At 47.7% G+C, this 22,477-nt stretch overlaps 1 protein-coding gene across 1 annotated transcript in view; it reads left to right on the top strand.

Annotated features, from left to right (window-relative positions):
• The window catches only part of PPME1 (protein phosphatase methylesterase 1), a 44,129-nt gene that overhangs the window by 11,118 nt on the left and 10,534 nt on the right, over positions 1–22,477 (top strand). The window contains exons 2-10 of the mRNA XM_063127273.1: positions 21–115; positions 2,053–2,144; positions 7,240–7,297; positions 9,528–9,579; positions 13,419–13,573; positions 17,507–17,597; positions 18,250–18,315; positions 18,494–18,626; positions 21,952–22,081. Of these exons, the coding sequence (XP_062983343.1) occupies positions 21–115; positions 2,053–2,144; positions 7,240–7,297; positions 9,528–9,579; positions 13,419–13,573; positions 17,507–17,597; positions 18,250–18,315; positions 18,494–18,626; positions 21,952–22,081 (872 nt within the window). The remainder of the gene's footprint in view (positions 1–20; positions 116–2,052; positions 2,145–7,239; positions 7,298–9,527; positions 9,580–13,418; positions 13,574–17,506; positions 17,598–18,249; positions 18,316–18,493; positions 18,627–21,951; positions 22,082–22,477) is intronic.

Here is a 22,477-nt window from a genome sequence, read left to right as displayed (position 1 = left end):
CATCAATTCTTGTTTTTCAGGCCTGGCAGGAAGCGTGACTATTCTCCAGTCCCGTGGAGCCAGTACTTCGAATCTATGGAGGACGTGGTGGTTGATAGCGACTCCGGCAAGGATATATCCTCTTTCCCTCCTCTTGTTTGAGCATTCCTGCAACGGGGCTTGCAATACTGTGAATTTGTAGAGCTGCATTTAAGATTCTCTGAAGCCAATGTATTCCCTGTGCCACGGTTGACTGGCCATGCCTTTCTTTAAGGGTTCATGCAGAGGAACCTTGCTCTCCCCAGCGTTTTTGCAAAGATAAAGATTTGGGGGCTTGTTAGTCCGATCTCTAGGTGATGGCATGTTTTTAGGGAAGAGATGTCTGTGTTTCCTTGTGATCAAATAGTCCTGTTTTTGTTTAAGTGTGGATAACTTTATTGCAGAGAGGGAGTTGCGCTGGAGCGGGTCAATGTGTATGGAGCTGGCCTTCACATGTTGGGTCCTGGTTTAGATCTCTAAACTGTACATGCTTTGGGGGTTTCAGGCTCTGCATCACTATGATAGATCTGGATTTACGCATTTCGTTGAACGCATGACTGGGCCGCACTTCTGTCGACCTTGGTACTTGGAATCACTTGTACAGAGCTTTAGACGAGGTGGTTGCATGACCACAGGATAGAAAGGGCAGCATCCAGGCTTCCCACGTTGGGCAGAGGCAGAGGGCATCATGGTACAGACAGCAAGGAGCCCCACGAGGAGGAAGACAAGGCCACCGGACTTCATGATGAGGCAGGAGTGGAAAATAGTCTTGTTCTTATGGGATACAGATTTGGTTGCGATTGTGGGACGTGACTTCTAGAGTTATTTCTTTCAACGGTGCTAAAGCACAAATGAAAGGATGGGCGTTGTAAAGAGCACTCTATGGTAGACGTGCTGCAGAAATGATTACAGTGAAAAATGCTGGTCGCATATAAGGGCAGTCTTCTCCTCCATGACCCTCCAGTTCTAGATGCATGTTTGGTGGGAACATGGAAGGTGGCTGCTCCCAGGGTTTAGAATTCCCTCTCCTGACTGTCGCCCGCTCTACCGGCCTTCCACCAATAGTGAAGGCTTTTCTATTCTAGCAAGTCTTTTGACCTGCTTGGAAAGTCTCTCTTTGGCTGCGTTCGGAAAACTCAGTAGTCAATGATGGGTTAATAGTCAACTCCACAGTTGACTTTTGAGGGTGTGCTCCCCACACAACATGGTTATAATCAACCGTGGTGTAAATTAAGACCAGCGTCGAGTTGACTATTAGTCAACGGTATGTTTGATCGATACATCCCTCGCCCTCTCTCCTCTCCACAGTCCTCCTGTTGGTATCCCATCAGCCACTGCAAGTTCTGCTGGCTGGACTAGAGCGGCAGCTGCCACTTTGGTCACTCTTGCCAGGGGATTCTGTAGTCACCGAAAATAACCAACTGTGTGTGACGAAACAGTCAACAGTACCCGACACATCACACGGTAACCAACGGTTCTTCCAATAATCTCTGCATAGCGTTGGTTATTTGCATTGGTTATTTCGACCAAATAACCAACCATGGTGTGTGAAAAAGTCCTGACAGACAATACAATAGCCAATCATTGACTATTTAACCCACTGTTGGTTATCGTGTTATCCGAATCCACTCTCTCTCTCCTGCACCAATGCATGTACGGTATGGCCTTCTCAGTGTTCTTAGTTTTTTGGTTTTTTTTAGCTGGCTGCTGTCTTTACTTTTTGGGTTTGGTTTTTTTTAGTACTTTTTAAAAATCGCTTCTCATTAGCCACTTTGGTTTCTTTTTGAAGATAAAGCAGGAGATAGATTTAAGATTTAAAATGTATAAATAAATAAGATGAGATTGGGGGACTGTGAATGGAGGGTTGGCTGGGAACGTGTTGGCCCTGGCTGTTGCGGTGTGCCTCGTGCTGTGTGAGAGATGGGGGTCCCAGCTCAGGGGTGGAGCCCATACTTTTTTGCAAGAGTGTGATTTGCATCTGAACTCGAAATGACTTGCGTGACGAAGGTTACGATATCCTTAACTGTTCATACACTTTTCGAATTTACAAGAGTGGGTCTGAGGGCCCCGTCCTGCTGCTCCTACACGGTGGAGGCCATTCCGCGCTCTCCTGGGCTGTATTCACTGTAAGTAAATCTGTATTCAATGTAAGTAAATCTGTATTCACTATAAGTAAACCTGTATTCACTGTAAGTAAATCTGTATTCACTGTACGTAAAGCTGCCAGTAGTATGCTGTTTCCCTTGTCATTGCTGCTGCTTTTTATGTAGATCAAGAGTGGGCCATTTTGGAGGTTTGGGGTGTGTGCATTGGATTCCTGGGACCCTTGAGGGGCTGCACCCCAACCCCCTCTGCGACTGCACCCCAACCACAACTGTGTTCCCAGCAATTCTACTGAGAAATGAGTGGGGGGCAGACACCTTGTTTCCAAGCACAATTTGACCCCTCCTGGCCTGCCAAATGAGGTCCGTGCCACAGAGGCAGGTGACCTCACTGGGGCCGCAAAGCTCCCCCTGGGGGCTACATGTGATCCGCAGGCCTCTGTGTTGCCCATCCCCAATATACAGCCGCCAGCGTGCCTGGTGTTTCACGGAGTGTAAGAGGACAGGCCCTGCCCGAAAGGGCTCGTCTATAATGTGACACACGGGAAACAGCAGAGGATGGAGAGGGGGGAGTTAAGGCAACAATAGGAAGGGGAAACATATGCAGTTGCACAAGCTCAGGCTTGGGAACAGGCTGAGTGACAGTAGGGCATGGGGGCGAGGAGGTGGGGCCACAGGCTTCATGGAAGGGAGAGAGCTGGTCTTGTGCAGGTGTTCTGGGAGGCTGTTCCGAGCCGACATGGCAGCAAGAGAAAAAGGGCAGAGTCCTTTGGGCGGTGGAGGAGCCGGGAGGGCAAAAAACACAGGCAGGGATGCATTGGGATAGATAAGGGCAGAGAGAGATAGCTGTGTGTATGCCTGGTAAGGCCACAGTGTCATGTCTAGCTCTGCTCCCTTTGGGTTGGAATAAGGTGTTTCAGGTGATCAATCAGAATCAGACTCTGAAGTAGAGGAGTCGTTGCCAGGAGCAGGCCAGCCTGTAGTGGGGGAGAAAGCTCTCACGGGCTCCACCAGCTGGGAGTGAATTCTCTCCAGAGCTTATCTCCTCAAGGCAAATAATACACAGTCAGTGGGAAGCCAACATTCTTCCAAGGGGAGAGAGCACGGAGAGGCTAGCCAGTCCTAGAGTACGCCGCAGGCTAAAACAGGCGGAGCTAAAGGAAGGCGAGAGAAAGTCAGCTTAGCTCGCCTCCCGTCAGAAGCTGCCTCAGAACTAGTCTCTCTGATTGTCTCGCTTAGTTTGCATAGTTTTGCCTAGAAGAAAGGTCCTAGAGATTAGACTCTCTTCAGGTGGGAAGAGATGTTTCTTGCTTGAATAAAGCTTTGTAGATTACTCAGCAAACCTCATTATTTCCCAAGAAGGCAGGAGGTTTTTGAGAAACATGACACATGGAGGGCTCTGAAGGTCAGGAAGCAGAGATGGTGCTGGATCCGGGGGCAGACAGGAAGCCAGCGCAGGGATTTAAGGATGGGCGTCACATGATCAGAGCAATAAAAGAGGTTATGGCAACACAGTGCTGGAGAAATGGGAGGGACCAGGTGGATCAATGGAAGACCAGGTAAGATAGCCAGGGTGTGGGCCAGAGTTTTTACAAAGGCGACAGAATGGAAGGGACTTCTTTTCCCCCAGTGTCGTAAATCTGCTTACATCCTCAGTGATGGAAACCAATTAAATCTGGAAACTCTCTTTTGGAATAATATCCACGTTTGGCTTGATCACCGCCAAGAAATACATCATTATGTCAACGTGTGTTGAGTGACTTGCCGGGACGATAAAGCTGCCTTAGTTTTTAAAGGCAGCGGAAATGCGTTGGGCAGGATTGAGTAGAGCCACATGCTCTAAATGCAGAAGGTCTCCACCAGCATCTGCGGTAAGAACAGGGGTGAGCAACACGCGGCCCCTGCTGACCTCTGTGCCACAGAATGGATTTTAAAAATAAATAAATAAATTAGCATATAAGCTTTGAACAATGTGGAGTGGTTTGGCACCGAATTCAGTTGCAAAACAGCAGTTTTACATTTTTAAAATTTTATTTAAAAGTTGTAAAACTGAGGCCTGTGGAGCAGGGTGGCAGGGAAAATCCCTCCCCAGAGTTCCAGAAGTTGCCCCCCACCCTTTGAGTTAGGATACCTGTTGACAGGGCTGGAAAAGAACCTGGAAAGTTCCTGACTGTCAAAGTTAAGACTGTCTCAGGCTAATCTTACCTGGTGTCCTCCAGATATGTTTGACTATAACTCCCATCAACCATAGCAGGGATGGTGGGAGTTTTACTCCAACGCATCTGGAGGGCACCAGGTTGAGGAAGGCTGGGCGGAATGGTCTGACTAAATGAAGCAACTTGGTATGTATTCTCACCACCACTGGCATTTTACAAATGACAAGTCTCTACTTATTAGAAAGCGACCTTAGAATCATAGAATAGCAGAGTTGGAAGGGGCCTACAAGGCCATCGAGTCCAACCCCCTGCTCAATGCAGGAATCCACCCTAAAGCATTCCTGACAGATGGTTGTCCAGCTGCCTCTTGAAGGCCTCCAGTGTGGGAGAGCCCACAACTTCCCTAGGTAACTGATTCTGTTGTCGTACTGCTCTAACAGTCAGGAAGTTTTTCCTGATGTCCAGCTGGAATCTGGCTTCCATTAGCTTGAGCCCGTTATTCCGTGTTCTGCACTCTGGGAGGCTCGAGAAGAGATCCTGGCCCTCCTCTGTGTGACAACCTTTTACGTATTTGAAGAGTGCTCTCATGTCTCCCCTCAATCTTCTCTTCTCCAGGCTAAACATGCCCAATTCTGTCAGTCTCTCTTCATAGGATTTATGCTGGGAACGGCACTCTGGATTGGGTGGGTTTGGGGCCTGATCCAGTAGGGCTGCTTGTAATAGCTAAGACTGCAGTCCTGTACCTGGGAATAAGCCCCATTCAACTGAATGGGACAACTTTCTATGTAGACATGCATAGGATTACACTGTAAATGTCTTGCATAGATTCCATTCATCTGGTTCTCATTGCCTCCTTGGACACATTCCTGCAGCTCCTCAGTATTGCTGAAATCCTTATACTCCCATTTGCTAATTGAGCAGTCCTGAGTCGCTTGAGGACCTGCCTTTCCATCAACAGTGTTTAGTACCTTGCACTCGAACACTTCAAAGTTTTAAAACCCTAATTGCTCCCGCAATTGTAGTCTTGGCTGTCAAAGCAGCCGTTCTCCGTTGGAAGCTTTTTGGCTGCTGTTCAGTTTTGGAGCCCTTCAGCAGGTATTCCCCATCGCTGCTGGAAACGCTTGTTTTTGCAACCCAGTTGATTGTCCTGGAACAAAAGGCCTATTTTTAAAGCCGCCTTTCAGCATTACTACCACTTAATCACTGCGATGCTGAAAATAACATCATTATGCAAATGTTATTAGGTGGCGGGAACAAATAATAAAGCATGATCTCATTTTCAGCAGTGTGTTTATTTTCAAAAGGGCCTCATTGTGACATAGAGCGCGCATTGCTGGAGCTGTAGGGTCCCTTTTTTCCAAACCCCCCCCCAAATTGTTCAGCATTTACTGTATTCCCCCACCCCACCCCGACCTTAGAAATGTAGAATCATAGAGTTGGAAGGGGCCGATAAGGGCAGTACGACAATGGAACCCATGACATAGGGAGGTGGTGGTCAAGAGGCCTTCAAGAGGCAGCTGGACAACCATCTGTCAGGGATGCTTTAGGGTGGATTCCTGCGTTGAGCAGGGGGTTGGACTCAATGGCCTTAGAGGCCCCTTGCAACTCTACCATTCTATGATTCTAAGGCCAGCAAGTCCAACCCCCTGCTCAGTGCAAGAACCCACCTCAACGCATCCCTGACAGGATGGTGCTGGTCTGAGGAAAGCTGATATATACCATCTTTTCATTCCACCCCCATGCTCCCCTTTAGAGCTGTGTGCTAATACCTTAACACCAGGGCTGTGCACGTACAGCACTTCTCTATAGGAGCGCAAACTCTCCTACAGTGTGTGGTATTCCTTGGGCAGGGAATGAAGCTGATTCCCGGGAGATCCAGGACAAATAAGAGGAAGTCCTTCTTAACACACAGCGCATAGTTAAACTATGGAACTCACTTCCACAAGATGTAGGGATGGCCACCAGTTTGGATGGCATTATTATTATTATTATTTATTTATTTATTTATTTATTTATATAGCACCATCAATGTACATTTAAAAGGGGGTTGGATAAATTCCTGGAGGTGAAGGCTATCAATGGCTACTAGCCCTGATGGTTGTGTGCTATCTCCAGTATTCGAGGCAATAAGCTTGTGTGCACCAGTTGCTGGGGAACATGGGTTAGGGGGTTGCTGTTGCACCATGTCCTGCTTGTTGGTCCCTGGCCGATGGCTGCTTGGCCCCTGTGTGAACAGAGTGCTGGACTAGACGGACCCTTGGTCTGATCCAGCATCAGGGCACTTCTCATGTTCTTCTGAAGAGCCTCCTCTTAATCTTCTTTCCCCAAAGTTTCTAGCCCATCTGATTGTGAAGAAACGCTTAGTAAAAGCCCTGGGCAAAGTCTGCTGAAATCTCAGAAGCTGGAGGGGTGTGTGGACGTGGGTGCGACAGGCTTTCCAGCAACCTGGAAGCTGTGCTTGGCTACCTTTTTATAGCAGCAGCAGGAAAACGAGCCCGGTAGTAAAAATTGCAGCACAAGTTATGCGAAAAATACAGGGAGAAAACGTGGGTTTGCATGCTTCCTTAGTTTTTCTGGTCTCTGAAACTGGGGCAAGGTAACCCACATTCCATCTCATTTTTCTTTTTAGAGAGCCCATGACATCCCCCACCCCCACCCCACCCTGGACACTTAAAAGTCCGGAGGCCGTCCGAGGGACTTGGCCCTTCTCCCAGTCCCGGTCTCTTACTTCATTCGTATTCCTTACAACCTTCTCCCTATTCTGCTCTAAGCTTCTTGCCTTTTGTTTGAGTCCCCTTCTTTCAGCTGATCAACAGGACCTAAGCACCCTCTGAATGGTGGCCTCTTCCTCCCTCCCTTGGGTGACTGTGAAGGTTCGCGTGTGTGTGCATGAGAGAGAGAGAGAGAGAGAGAGAGAGAGAGAGAGAGAGACTTTTCAAACGGTGTGTTTTTGTCTCTTGCAGTCCGCCATCATTAACCGGGTTCAGTGTAGGATCGTGGCTCTGGATCTGAGAGGACATGGTAAGCAGGTTTTTTAAAAAACAGATACAACCCAAGTCTTTTTTGGTGCAGGAGACTTGCGTGCCCCCCCTGCCCCCCCCCCCCCGGCTCCCTGCTGATCTTGAATATAAACCATAGGGTCGTATTCAGCTGTGTCCTCCTGTTAGTGCAAATGGTGTTGCGCTAGTGGAAACTTAAGTTCTGAACTGTGCACAAGAGACGAATCGAGCTGAAGTTACGCTTGTGCAAGCTGTCGTGCATTATGCTTGCGTAACAGGTTGCACAAGCATAATGCACACCCGCTTGTGCAAATGGGATTTTAATTGGATTCTGCCGCACAACCATTTGCACAACAGAAAGGTTCAGTGGAACTTCGCTAGCGCTATTTTGAGTTTGCGGAATGATGCCATTGCTCTCTCCGATGGATACGAGAAAGACGCTATCTTGAGGTGTCTTAACCCCACCTAGCGTGGCTTAAAATCCCCCCCCCCCCAAAAAAAATACTTCTCCCGCTGCTATTCACTCACAGGTCCTGGTGGTGCCTGAGACACAGCTAGTTAAAATGTGCACAAAATTCAATAAAAGCAGCACCCATTAAAACTGCAAAACACGGAAAGCAGTAAAGCAAGTCCCAGCAATGGCCCTTCTAAACAGGAAGGTTGTAATGGTGAAGCAAATATGCTCTACAGCAGCCTTCCCCAGCAATAGCCATGCTGGCTGGGGAGGATGGGAGTTAAAGTCAAAACGTCTGAAGGGGACCAAGCAGCCTTTTCCCCATTCTAGAAAGCTGAAATGCATCTCCTAAGTTACTGGCCGTACGAGCTTTAAGCTGAAATATGCGGGTGTTTTGGCCCCGCCCTTTTTGCCTTCAGCCCCGCCCACCAGTGGAATGCGGCCCCCGAGAGCTTCTCCGAAATGGAATGCGGCCCGTGGGCTGAAAGAGGTTCAACACCCTTGCTTTACAGGGACCAACAGCTCAGTGGAAGAGTCCCGGCTGCCAGACAAGAGTAGCCGATGCTAGGCTAGATGAGCAGATGGGCTGCTGCTTCCCCTGCTTTGCATCTCTGAGGGAGGCAGTGCCTGGAGCACCGCTTCATGGAGAGTTCTAAGTGGGGGGTGGTGATGGGGCCATGCCAAAGGAGACCCTCCATCTGTCCTGGACAACGTAGTGCTGAACAGACCATTCAGGGAAGGGGTGTGTGACGTGTGCCCTCCAGATGTCATTGGACTTTAATTCCCATCAGCCCCAGCCCAGCATAGCCAGGGGCGAGGAGGGGGGGTGCAGGCCAGCAACATCTGGACGGGCACATTGACCCCATCCCCAATTTAGGGGTTTAAAGTTCAAAACCAGCACTTTGAGTTTGGCCAGGGATCCCCTTGGGAACCAGTGCAGAGCTCTCAACAGAGGTGATTCGTACCCTCCCTACATAGAATCATAGAATAGCAGAGTTGGAAGGTGACCACAAAGCCATCGAGTCCAACCCCCTGCTCAATGCAGGAGTTCATCCTAAAGCATCCCTGACAGATGGTTGTCCAGCTGCTTCTTGAAGGCCTCTAGTGTGGGAGAGGCCACCACCTCACCAGGCAACTGATTCCATTGTCGTACTGCTCTAACAGTCAGGAAGTTTTTCCTGATGTCCAGCCAGAATCTGGCTCTTCCTGTCACTTGAGCCCATTATTCCGTGTCGATCCTCTGGGAGGATCGAGAAGAGATCGTGGCCCTCCTCAGTGTGACAATCTTTTCAAGTATTTGAAGAATCATAGAATAGCAGAGTTGGAAGGGGCCCACAAGGCCATCGAGTCCAACCCCCTGCTCAATGCAGGAATCCACCCTAAAGCATCCCTGACAGAGGGTTGTCCAGCTGCCTCTTGAGAATCTCCGTTGGATTCTTCCTGGAGGGTTTGGGCCAGCCCCACATGGAGTGCTGTTGTTCCGTCTGGAGGTGGCCAAGGCATGGCTCACAATGCCCAGGTTACACCAGTTTCCATGGTCTACAGCGGCCAGGGCTGTGATCTTTCCATGGGACGCAGGTGATCCATTCCCAGGCAATATAGATGATAAGGGCCTGTTGGTATTGCAGCTTTGTGCAGCCTTTCCTAGTATTAGTTGAGCCACATCCTGCAGGGTACGGGGCAGAAAAAAAAACCCCATAGCCATAAATTCCAGGCTACCTAGAGAAAAGTCCTGGTGTGGGTTTGTGTGCCGGTTAACGTTCTACATCTGTGTGATCGGATCTGCTTCTCTTTGCAGGCGAGACGAAAGTGAGGAATCCTGATGACCTCTCAGCAGAAACGATGTCCAAGTACGTCCCTCCACAATGCTTGCTTTGTTGCGCTCGGTCTGTCCAACAAGGAAGCCTCCTAGACACGCCCCGGTCCTCAATTCGCAAGATTTCCGTGAGGCTTGAGGGGCGAGTCGCATGACCCTGAGCTGGTCGTTACGCCTTCCCTGTGTGGTAAAGCAGTTGTCGGATTGCTTTGTTAGGGTTTCTTTTGTGTGCTGAATACTGATCCAGCCATCTGAGAGTAGAGCGTTCAGATGTCTGCTTTGCAGCCGACTGTAATGGTACATGCCAAGGATTAGTTTTTCACTTGTGTAAACTGGCCCCTGTCCTTACTTGATGCGTTTAAGGGTTGGGATCTTGATGCCGTGTCTTTGGCTGGTCCAAACCTGCCGTGCTTGTGTCAAGGTGAGAATTTGCCTCGATGGGCGTATGGGCATATGTTATCTGGCTTTACAATAAGGACTGAGTTGTGTTTTTTCTCTCTTCCACCCACTGGACTGCTTGGGACCAAGACGGCATGGTCTACAGGGTCTCTTGCCCCACATCTGATCCCATTTCTCTCTGTATGATGATTGTATCTGGTGGAGAGACTCCACTGGAGACTGGGAACGGAAAGGATCTTGGAATTGTTGTAGATCGCAAGCTGAATAGGAGCCAACAGGGCGATACGGCTGCAAGAAAGGCCAATGCTATTTTGGGCTGCATTCATAGAAGTATAGCTTCCAAATCACGCGAGGTACTGGTTCCTCTCTATTCGGCCCTGGTTAGGCCTCATCTAGAGTATTACGTCCAGTTCTGGGCTCCACAATACAGGAAGGATGCAGACAAGCTGGAGCGTGTTCAGAGGAGGGCAACCAGGATCATAGAATCATAGAATCATAGAATAGCAGAGTTGGAAGGGGCCTACAAGGCCATCGAGTCCAACCCCCTGCTCAATGCAGGAATCCACCCTAAAGCATCCCTGACAGGAATGATCAGGGGTCTGGAAACAAAGCCCTATGAGGAGAGACTGAAAGAACTGGGCATGTTTAGCCTGGAGAGGAGAAGATGGAGGGGAGACATGAGAGCACTCTTCAAATACTTGAAAGTTTGCCACACAGAGGAGGGCCAGGATCTCTTCTCGATCCTCCCAGAGTGCAGGACACGGAATAACGGGCTCAAGTTACAGGAAGCCAGATTCCGGCGGGACACCAGGAAAAACTTCCTGGCTGTTAGAGCAGTACGACAATGGAACCAGTTACCTAGGGAGGCGGTGGGCTCTCCCACACTAGAGGCCTTCAAGAGGCAGCTGGACAGCCATCTGTCAGGGATGCTTTAGGGTGGATTCCTGCATTGAGCAGGGGGTTGGACTCAATGGCTTTAGAGGCCCCTTCCAGCTCTGCTATTCTATGATGTTATGTCCTGCTTTGTTGGTCTCTGGTCAACAGCTGGTTGGCCGCCGTGTGAACAGAGTGCTGGACTAGATGGATCCCTCAGTCTGATCCAGCAGGGCTCTTCTTATGTCCCTGCTGGGTCTTTCACTGGTGGTAGGATTATATAGCCAGTGTCAAGTGTTCCAAATGCTTTGCATACATAATCGCAGGAATCCTTAACAACCGTCCTGTGCACGTTAGGGTGCAATCCTGTCCATGTTTAGACAGAAAAAGTCCTGCATCTGCTAGCATTCCCCATCCAGAGTTATCCCCATAGTAGAGACGTGGGGCTGAATCTGAGAGAACAGCCTCCCCTAAAGCGGGTGAACTTCTGACCCAAGTGGGGTTTGGCCGGGGGTCTTTGCTGCTCCCACTCTTAGCCTCCTGGCGATGCTACTGGGAAGTGGTTTCTCTTGCATTCTCCCCTTTTAAGGAAACCTCCCAAATGTGCGTCTTTTTAAGCTCAGGCATCTGTGTGTGTGTGTCTGTGCTCTCCCGCCTTCCCTCCCCTTAATTAGAACTGAAGTTCTTCTAACTAATTTGTTGCGTAACTCCCACCAAAAAAAACCCAAGAACCATGTGGTGGGTTCTGATGTGCGGTGGAGTTTTTGAGGAAAGCCCTTCATCACAGAGAAATTTGAGGAAACTTTCAGAGCGACCGCTGATGCCACATGAGGTGCTGATTGAGTGCTGATTGCGGTGCGCATGTGTGTAGATGTGAAGCTGAGTGAGTGGACCCGACAAGTGTATCGAAGTGCTTATAGCTGCCTAAATGGGCTTTTGGGGATTGCATCCAAGCTTCCTTCACTGATTCCGAGAGAGATCTTCTGCCCTGCTATTCCTTCGCCTGTGGGCGAAGGCTGCGGATGACTCACCGCGCATTTGTGAATCTGCTGCATCAGGATTGTCTGAATGTTGGATGTAGGAGTCTGAGACTTTAAGCTTCAATGCCGTGCTCTGGGGTTGACCAGCCCTCCTTGAGACGGCCTGTTTGGAAGGCAATGTTCTACCCCCCCTAAAGATCATAGAATCATAGAATAGCAGAGTTGGAAGGGGCCTACAAGGCCATCGAGTCCAACCCCCTGCTCAGTGCAGGAATCCACCCTAAAGCATCCCTGACAAATGGTTGTCCAGCGGCCTCTTGAAGGCCTCTAGTGTGGGAGAGGCCACAACCTCCCTAGGTAACTGGTTCCATTGTCGTACTGCTCTAACAGTCAGGAGGTTTTTCCTGATGTCCAGCTGGAATCTGGCTTCCTTTAACTTCAGCCCATTATTCCATGTCCTGCACTCTGGGAGGATCGAGAAGAGATCCTGGCCCTCCTCTGTGTGACAACCTTTTAAGGATTTGAAGAGTGCTCTCATGTCTCCCCTCCATCTTCTCTTCTCCAGGCTAAACCTGCCCAGTTCTTTCAGTCTCTCTTCATAGGGCTTTGTTTCCAGACCCCTGATCATCCTGGTTGCCCTCCTCTGAACACGCTCCAGATGTTTCCTTCCGTCCACAATATAGAGCTGGGCTCTCCAGTTTGACACGGTTGAGGCGTGAAGGTGACTGAGTCCTTCACGCAGGCAGGGGGCACTTCTCTTCCTAGGGAGGCCATCTGTGCAAACCCACTACCTGCTCGCTTCTCCTCTTGCCTCCGTTGTGCACGTGCCGAGATCCTGTGGACATCCCATATGCAAAGGCTCCCCCACCACACACACACACTCACTGGCTACCAGCTGGCGATATGCAGAAATGCTCACCTGTAATTCACATGATACAGGCATTATCCAAACATACCAGTTCCAGAGACTGGGCGACACTCGAAGTTCTGTTCCAGATAAAAGATAGCGATGTGGAAAGACCTGCTTCTTGATCATCACAACTTTTGCATGTTGGGGGGGGCAGGGGAGAAAGTAAATCCCTCATCCTTAGAGCCAGGAGGTTTTATTTATTTGGATTTTTAGATATTTCTGTTCCACCCTTGCAAAAGCTTTCCCTACAGGTTGGGTCATAACAATGATGCCAAAATACTGTATGTGTGTGTGTGTGTGTGTGTAGTACAGAAAAATCATGAACTTTAAATGCAGCCTAAATCCGATCACCAGGTATTAAAATTCACTGTTAAAAGACCTGGCAGAATAAAAGGATATTTACCTAGCACTGAAATGGATCTCAGCGGGCGCCAGAGAAGCCCTTGTGGAAGAGCATTCCGTAAACTCTGTAGATGCGCGTGGGTGGCATCTTACAAGGTCTCAGGAGTTGTGGGGGGGGGGGGGAGTGGGTGCGAAATCTGACTTCCAACGCAGGTGCCTTCGGGCTTCCAGAAGAAGAATAAATTGTTTGAAGCAGTAAAGTTACAGCATAAAAGATGCAACGCAACATAAATTATACAATGCGTGTACTGACCTGTACCTTTAAACACATGGGAAGGGTCAACTTGCTTGTGTGTCTTTTGTTTGTAGAGATGTCGGAAACGTGGTGGAAGTGATGTATGGAGACCTCTCCCCGCCCATTATGCTGATTGGGCACAGCATGGGTGGTGCCATCGCCGTGCATACAGCGGCATCCAATCTGATACCCAGTTTGTTGGGTCTGTGCATGATTGATGTAGTGGAAGGTAAGTCTCAGTGTCACTCAGCAGTCGACCCTCTCATTTAAGAACATCAGAAGAGCCCTGATGCTGGATCGGACCAAGGGTCCATCTAGTCCAGCACTCTCTTCACACAGGGGCCAACCAGCTCTTGACCAGGGACCCACAAGCAAGACACGAGGGCAACAGCACCCTCCCACCCATGTTCCCCAGCAACTTACTGCCTCTGCTAGTGGAGGTGGCACATAGCCATCAGGGCTAGTAGCCATTGATAGCTTTCTCCTCTAAACCCTATTATTATTATTATTATTAGTAGTAGTAGTAGTAGTAGTAGTTTGTATATCGCCCATAGCCAAAGATCTCTGGGCAGTTTACATAAGATAAGAACACAAAAACAATATACAAAAATTAAAAACCACAAAAAAATGCAATATACACATACATTTGAAACCACTTTTTGTTTATTCGTTCAGTCGTTTCCGACTCTTTGTGACTTCATGGACCAGCCCACGCCAGAGCTTTCTGTCAGCTGTCGCCACCCCCAGCTCCCCCAAGGTCAAGTCTGTCACCTCCAGAATATCCTCCATCCATCTTGCCTTTGGTCGGCCCCTCTTCCTTTTGCCTTCCACTTTCCCTAGCATCAGACTCTTCTCCAGGGTGTCCTGTCTTCTCATTATGTGGCCAAAGTACTTCAGTTTTGCCTTTAATACCATTCCCTCAAGTGAGCAGTCTGGCTTTATTTCCTGGAGTACGGACTGGTTTGATCTTCTTGCAGTCCAAGGCACTCTCAGAATTTTCCTCCAACACCACAGTTCAAAAGCATCTATCTTCCTTCGCTCAGCCTAAAAACATCCGAATTGGTGGCCATCACTACATCTTGTGGTAGCAAATTCCGTAGTTTAACTCTGCACTCTGTGAAGTAGTCCTTCCTTTTATCTATCCTGAATCTCCCACCAATCATCTTAATGCTAGTATCAGAGGCATTAAGCCTATATACACCAGTAGCTGGGGAACATGGGTGGGAGGGTGCCATTGCACCATGTCCTGCTTGTTCATCCCTGTCCGATGACTGGTTGACCACTGTGTGAACAGAGTGCTGGACTAGATGGACCCTTGGTCAGATCCAGCATCAGGGCTCTTCTTAAGTTCATTTTCATGGGATGACCCCAGGTTCTAGTATCCTGAGAGTTTCATGGGATGACCCCGGGTTCTAGTATCCTGAGAGTTTCATGGGATGACCCCGGGTTCTAGTATCCTGAGAGCTTCATGGGATGACCCCGGGTTCTAGTATCCTGAGAGCTTCATGGGATGACCCCGGGTTCTAGTATCCTGAGAGCTTCATGGGATGACCCCGGGTTCTAGTATCCTGAGAGCTTCATGGGATGACCCCGGGTTCTAGTATCCTGAGAGCTTCATGGGATGACCCCGGGTTCTAGTATCCTGAGAGCTTCATGGGATGACCGCGGGTTCTAGTATCCTGAGAGCTTCATGGGATGACCCCGGGTTCTAGTATTATGAGAACTTCATGGGATGACCCCGGGTTCTAGTATCCTGAGAGCTTCATGGGATGACCCCGGGTTCTAGTACCCTGAGAGCTTCATGGGATGACCCCGGGTTCTAGTACCCTGAGAGCTTCATGGGATGACCCCGGGTTCTAGTATCCTGAGAGCTTCATGGGATGACCCCGGGTTCTAGTATCCTGAGAGCTTCATGGGATGACCCCGGGTTCTAGTATCCTGAGAGCTTCATGGGATGACCCCGGGTTCTAGTATCCTGAGAGCTTCATGGGATGACCCCGGGTTCTAGTATCCTGAGAGCTTCATGGCATGACCCTGGGTTCTAGTATCCTGAGAGCTTCATGGGATGACCCCGGGTTCTAGTATTATGAGAACTTCATGGGATGACCCCAGGTTCTAGTATCCTGAGTGCTTCATGGGATGACCCCGGGTTCTAGTATTTTTCTCTGTCTCAACTGTCCAACCTTTCCCAATCTGGCGCCTTGCAGATGTGTTGGAAACCAGCTCTCATCATCCTTAGACAACATGGCCGTGCTGGCTGGGATGATAGGAGTTGTAGTCCCAACACATCTGCAGGGTACCAGTTTGGGGAAGGTTTACCTAGGACATTCTGGTTATATGTTTCTAGGAAGGTGGTTTTTTACTCGTGCTTGCTTGAAGCGTTACGGCTTTCTTGGATGGATGGTTCACAAATTGGATGAATGTTTTTCTTTCAAGGTGCAGGTCCTGCCTTGCAGTCCTGAAACAGGCACTCATGATGGTTTGTGAGCCAAAATGCTTAATCTCCTACAATATAAAACCATCATAAAAAACTTAACAGCCATAAAAAGTCAATCAAATCCATGAAGAACAGCAGTGGACGAATGGAATAGCAGCCTAAATGGCTTGTTTTTCATTAGCCTTCTGCAGTAATATCTGGGCAATTTTCAGCATAAGCGTGGGTGGCTGCTTTGCTGTTACTTTGTGAAGTGCTCTCTGCTACGTGCAGTGGAGCTTCAACATCCACTGGTGACACTCCTACACCACTTTCAGAGTTGATCACGGAAGGGTATGAGACTTGGTAAAATCCTGTTTTACAGAATTCTGCCGTTTCTGACCCACGCGCCTGTCATGCTCTGAATCACTCGCAAGCACTTGTGAACTGCTGTAGCATAAAACACTTTCCCCAACACCTCCAGCTCGGGGTAAATGTCAAATCCCTTTATTGAGTACCTGGTGGTAGGAAGGGATTTGGGGTTCTACCAAAATCGCAAGTGACACTGCTGCCGTTCTACGTATGCTGCTCTTAATTCATGAAAATATGTGTGCATATTTTTAATAGAACAAGATGCAAGAGCCATAGTCTGGTTTGCACATAATGACTACCCAGAGTATGGCTTGAATCATGGGTTGTTGTTTTGTGCAAACCCTGCACTATGTTTTAACTATGAGTTGTTGACCACAAACAACCCAGGAAGAGAACCTATGGTTTGTTGTTGGATTGTGAACTATGGATTGTTCATACTTATTTATTTATATATTTATTTATTACATTTCTATACCGCCCAATTAAAAACATTCAAAGTATAAAACAACAGTATAAAACCATAATATAAAATACAATATAAAAGCTCAACCAGATAAAAACAGCAGCAATGCAAAATTACAGATTTAAAACACCAAGTTAAAATTTATTTATAGACTTAAAATGCTGGGAGAATAAAAAGGTCTTCACTTGGCATCTAAAGGCATATAATGTAGGTGCCAAGCAAACCTCCTTAGGGAGCTCGTTCCACAGCCGGGGTGCCACAGCAGAGAAGGCCCTGCTCCTGGTAGCCACCTGCCTCACTTCCTTTGGCAGGGGCTCGCGGAGAAGGACCCCTGAGGATGAACTTAGGTACATATGGGAGGAGGCGTTCCTACAGATAGCCTGGCCCCAAGCTGTTTAGGGCTTTAAATGTTAATACCAGCACTTTGAATCAGGCCCAGACCTGGACTGGCAGCCAATGAAGCTGGAAAAGGACTGGTGTGATGTTACAATGTTGTTAAGTAACAACTATGGGTTGTTACTTAACAACCCATAGTTAAACCATAGTGTAGGGTTTACACATAACCCACAATTCAACAACAACCCACAATTCAACCCGTACTCTGGGTTGTCTTTGCATGCGAATCAGGCCATAGACTGAATATGTTGATTAGGGGTCACTGGAAATGGCTACTCAACCTCACACTGTCTTCCATCTGAAGCCAAAGCTTTGTTCATAGGATGTTTTTTTTTTCTCTTCAGTCATGAGGACTAGGAACTCCTTGATTTAAAAAGAAAAATAAATCAAAGATTGAGGTAAACAAGGTTGTGCATTCACCATCACGGCTATGCAGATTTCTACACCCCTTGCTTTTAGAGGACCCTTGGGACATGCTGGTTTGCTTAATGCCAGACCCTCCCCACTTTTGTTTATAGGTACAGCCATGGATGCCTTGAACAGCATGCAGAATTTCCTTCGGAGTCGCCCCAAGACATTCAAATCCATTGAGAACGCCATTGAATGGAGGTAACCAGCAACTTCGTGCACATCTTCAGCTATGGGGCGGTATAGGAATGTAATAAATACGTATGAAACAAATTTATAGAACCCATCAAATTTGCTACAGTTATATTTATTTATTATTTATTATTTATTTAGAATATTTATATACCGCTCCCCATTGAAAAATTTCGGAGCGGTGTACAAGGTAAAATGAAAATGAAAACAGAATAAAAACAGTTAAAACAAAATTTAAAAGAAGCAATAACAGTAATCCAAGGCTGCATGTTAAAGAAAGGCTTCTTGGAATAACGATGTTTTTAGGAGGCGCCGAAAGGAGTACAAGGTCGGAGCCTGCCTGACCTCCAGAGGCAGGGAGTTCCACAGGAGGGGGGCCACCACGCTGAAGGCTCTGCCCCTGGTGGATTCCAATCGGAGGATGGATCTATGTGGAACCACCTGGAGCAGGCCCTCGGATGACCTCAGTGACCGGTTATATGGTGGCATCCACCTTGCTGTAGCTAAACAGATCTGGGTTCTAGTCAGTGCTTAAATGGGAGATGGCAGAAAGGTGGGATGTGAACACACTAAATAAATACTGTTGAATTCTGCTCAAAAGGAGAAGCCCGGAATGAACTCTTTTCTCTCTCTCTGTCTCTCGCTCGCTCTCCCTCCCTAGCGTGAAAAGTGGACAGATACGAAACCTTGAATCGGCCAGAGTTTCCATGGTGGGCCAAGTCAAAGAGTAGGTTGCATCTTCTAAACTACCCCCACAGCTCATCCGTTTTTGGGCACGGATGTGGAAGGAGGGAAGGAGAGCAGCCCATTGTGGCTGTTGGGTTCTCACACAAAGTGATGGCCTGGGGTTCGCTTTGCAACTGAAATGGAAAAGGAATCAATTTTTTTTTTAACTTTTATATCAGGTGTGAAGGAGCCGCAAGCCCCGGAGGCCCCAAGACGATCGTGGAGGGGATTATAGAGGAGGAGGAAGAGGAGGAGGAAGAAGATGAAAACGGAGAGTCTGTGAACAAGAGGAAGAAAGACGATGACGCAGAGGTGAGGAGCCTTTGCGGAGAAGTGGGCCACCTTCGTGGCTTCAGTAGTTTTCATTGTGGGGGTGGTCTGAATATCTCTCTAGTGCCTGCACCTTTTATGCAGAGCCAAACAAGACCATGTTAAGATAAGAACGTAAGAAGAGCCCTGCGGGATCAGACCACAAGGGTCCGTCTGGTCCAGCATTCCGTTCTCACAGTGGCCAGCCGGCTGCCCACGGGAAGCCCACATATGCAACCTCCAGCTACTGTTCCACAAAGTATTCAGAGCAGGATGGATTTGATTTAAATCATAGAATAGCAGAGTTGGAAGGGGCCTACAAGGCCATTGAGTCCAACCCCCTGCTCAATGCAGGAATCCACCCTAAAGCATCCCTGACAGATGGCTGTCCAGCTGCCTCTAGAAGGCCTCTGGTGTGGGAGAGGCCACCAACTCCCTAGGTAACTGATTCCATTGTTGTAGTGCTCGAACAGTCAGGAAGTTATTCCTGCTGTCCAGCCGGAATCTGACTTCCTTTAACTTGAGCCGGTTATTCTGTGTCCTGCACTCTGGGAGGATTGAGAAGAGATCCTGGCCCTCCTCTGTGTGACAACCTTTTAACTATTTGAAGAGTGCTATCATGTCTCCCCACAATCTTCTCTTCTCCAGGCTAAACAGGCCCAGTTCTCTCAGTCTCTCTTCATAGGGCTTTGTTTCCAAACCCCTGATCATCCTGGTTGCCCTCCTCTGAACACGCTCCAGCTTGTTCAGAGTCTTTATGAGTATCACTACTCATTAAGACTCGATTTAATCTTGTGACTTCCTCCCCCCCCCCCAAAAAGTGCACTCTATTCATTGAATTTTTTGAAACCTAGGGTAAGGGGTGTAAAGGAAACCACACTCAGCCAAACCGGCTGTCCACTGGATTTTGCACAGATCTTGGAATAAAGCACACAGCTCTCAAATTGAAAGGGTTAGGCCCAACCCTTTATTGAAATTGGAAGGGTAAGAGGCAAGCATCTCATCAGATTAGCTACTAAAATTGATACAGAAATAACACCCTGAACCCCAATACCAGCAAAACTAATACATTGTTACAGAATATACTTCCCCAGCCAGGTGTCCTTCAGCTCAGGCGCCAGGCCCCACGTTTGGTAGACTTTTATGGCCACACAGCTATTCTACCCCCCCCCTCCCTCCGGATGGGCCATTTTTTCCCTTCACAGATGCAAATTGCCCCAAGGCCACTTCTCTCGCCTTGACGGAGCCAGGAGATGGCCTCACACCCACAGCCAGGTGGAGAGATAAGCGGTACTTCTGCAATTCTATAACAGACAATAGACAATGAATAAAAATTCTTAAAAACAGCAATTCTTTGTACACTTAGCCCCTTCCTTACAAGGGGTACATAGATTTGCAAAGGAACAATGGGATTGTGATCCCTGCAGACACAAATTCACCGTTTTGAGAACTGTAAAGCCAAGCAGCTGTGATAATATCTTCTAGATAGAAATAATTGCCCCATAACCTTACAGAAACCTCTGGAAGAGCATGACATTGTGAATGGATTAATGGAATTCATTTACCCAAGAATTTAAACATTGCATGAATATATAGTCTCATGCTACATAATTAAAAACTAATCCTTTTTTCATGATGAGTCACTTTTGGACTATAATGTATCTTAAATAGAAAACTATCTTTAGATAGATTTTTCCTCAAAAAGCATTTTATTAAGAAAAAAACTGATTTAAATTTTAAAAAATCATTGATTTTTATCCACCCTGATTCAGAGGCATATACTGCCTCTGATAATGGAGGTAATATACATCCTCTGTGACTGATCCTGTCCTTGGGTCAGGCCATGGCTTGGACTCAGCTCTGTTCCAGTGCATTTGCACTTGCCTGCAATCCTTAGAGGGTTTTCTCTTTGTTAGAGTGTTCCAACGCCTTCTAATTGGCTAAAAATGTGCCCTGGTTGACCATTGTATTTTTGAACAAGTGAGGATGAAATCCCTTGCATGTTTAGACAGAAAAAAATCCTACTACTCCTGGCATTCCCCAGCCAGGTAGGACTCTTCAAATACTTAAAAGGTTGTCACACAGAGGAGGGCCAGGATCTCTTCTTGATCCTCCCAGAGTGCAGGACACGGAATAACGGGCTCAAGTTAAAGGAAGCCAGGTTTCGGCTGGACATCAGGAAAAACTTCCTGACTGTTAGAGCAGTACGACAATGGAACCAGTGACCTAGGGAGGTGGTGGCCTCTCCCACACTAGAGGCCTTCAGGAGGCAGCTGGACAACCATCTGTCAGGGACGCTTTAGGGTGGATTCCGGCATTGAGCAGGGGGTTGGACTCGATGGCCTTGTAGGACCCTTCCAACTCTGCTATTCTATGATTCTATGAAACACCTGGTGGGCCACAGGTTACCAAAACCTTGGATGAAAGTGGCGAAACGGTCTGACCTTGATCGAAGGCAACTTCCTGTGCGCCTCGTCCAGAAGCAAAAGAATGGAGCCTGTGAAAGGAGCCCAGAATACAATGCTGTGAGTGATGGACCAAGGCAGGGCTTCCTCAGGGCCCATTCGCTACGTTTCTTACTTCCCATGTGTGTGTGTGCGTGTGTGTGTGTGTGTGCACTCTTGCTTGTGTGCTTCATGCAGTTTTTTTCTGAGAATTGTACTCAGAAAACCTATTGAGGTTTTGGGCCATAATAAATACTTTTGTGGATTCTGCACCTTTTTTGTTTTTAATAATAATAATAATTTATTTCTTACCCGCCTCTCTGATTGGATCGAGGCGGGGAACAACAGCAATCATAAAATATTATTATTATTTATTTATTTATTTATTTATTTATTTATATAGCACCATCAATGTACATGGTGCTGTACAGATTAAAAACATAGCATACACTGTTAAAACATCCTAAAAGCATCCTAAAAACATCCTAAAAGTATCCTAAAATTCTACTGGATAGGCCTGCCGGAAGAGATCAGTCTTTGTAGCTTTCTTTAAATGCTGATAGACTGTGAAGTTGACGTGTCTCCTCTTGCAGGCCATTCCACAGTCTGGGAGCAGCAGAAGAGAAGGTCCTCTGGGTAACAGTTGTTAATCTAGTCTTTGCTGACTGAAGTAGATTCTTCCCAATGGACCTGAGTGTGCGGGGCAGATTGTACGGGAGAAGGGGATCCCGCAGGTAGCCATGTAGGGCTTTTTGTTCTTTGAGGCTCTTCCCTTCTCTTCCCTGGGATCCAGGCTAGTGTTTCTGCACATTCCAACGAGGATGCTTCTCGGTGGCTCTTTGTGCTGCATCTCTCAAAGCAGGAATCTTTTTGTCCCCTCGCAGACCAAGAAGGAGGTGGCCTACACGTGGCGGATTGAACTCGCGAAGACGGAGAAGTACTGGGATGGCTGGTTTCGGGGCCTGTCCAACCTCTTCCTCAACTGCCCCGTTCCCAAACTCTTGCTTTTGGCCGGTAGGTGTGTCTCCTTGTTCTTGTTCCTTGCGGGGAGCTTGTCTCGCTCTTTGGGTCTGGCTTCTCTGCTCACCTGTGTCGACAGAGGAATAATAATAATAAATTTATTTCTTACCCGCCTCTCCATTTTGATCGAGTAAATATAAAATACATAAAATACTGATTAAAAACATAGTATACATTGTTAAAACATCCTAAAAAACATTCTTAAAAGCATCCTAAAATTCCATTGGATAGGCCTTAATAAAGGAGTTTTTACAGGTTGATTTCTGAAAATGGGTACCAGTCCCCTTTTTGGTAAGAGCAAAGGGGTCATGTCGATTTCTCTACTATTGATCCAGTGTAGCATGTACTGAACTACAGTGTATAGCTAGGATCCAAAATCTTTAATGGATT

The sequence above is a fragment of the Elgaria multicarinata genome, chromosome 5, assembly GCF_023053635.1.
Source record: "Elgaria multicarinata webbii isolate HBS135686 ecotype San Diego chromosome 5, rElgMul1.1.pri, whole genome shotgun sequence".
NCBI classification, from domain to species: domain Eukaryota; kingdom Metazoa; phylum Chordata; class Lepidosauria; order Squamata; family Anguidae; genus Elgaria; species Elgaria multicarinata.
The sequence above is the reverse complement of the archived record's forward strand: the minus strand, read 5'-3'. Positions and strand labels throughout refer to the sequence as shown.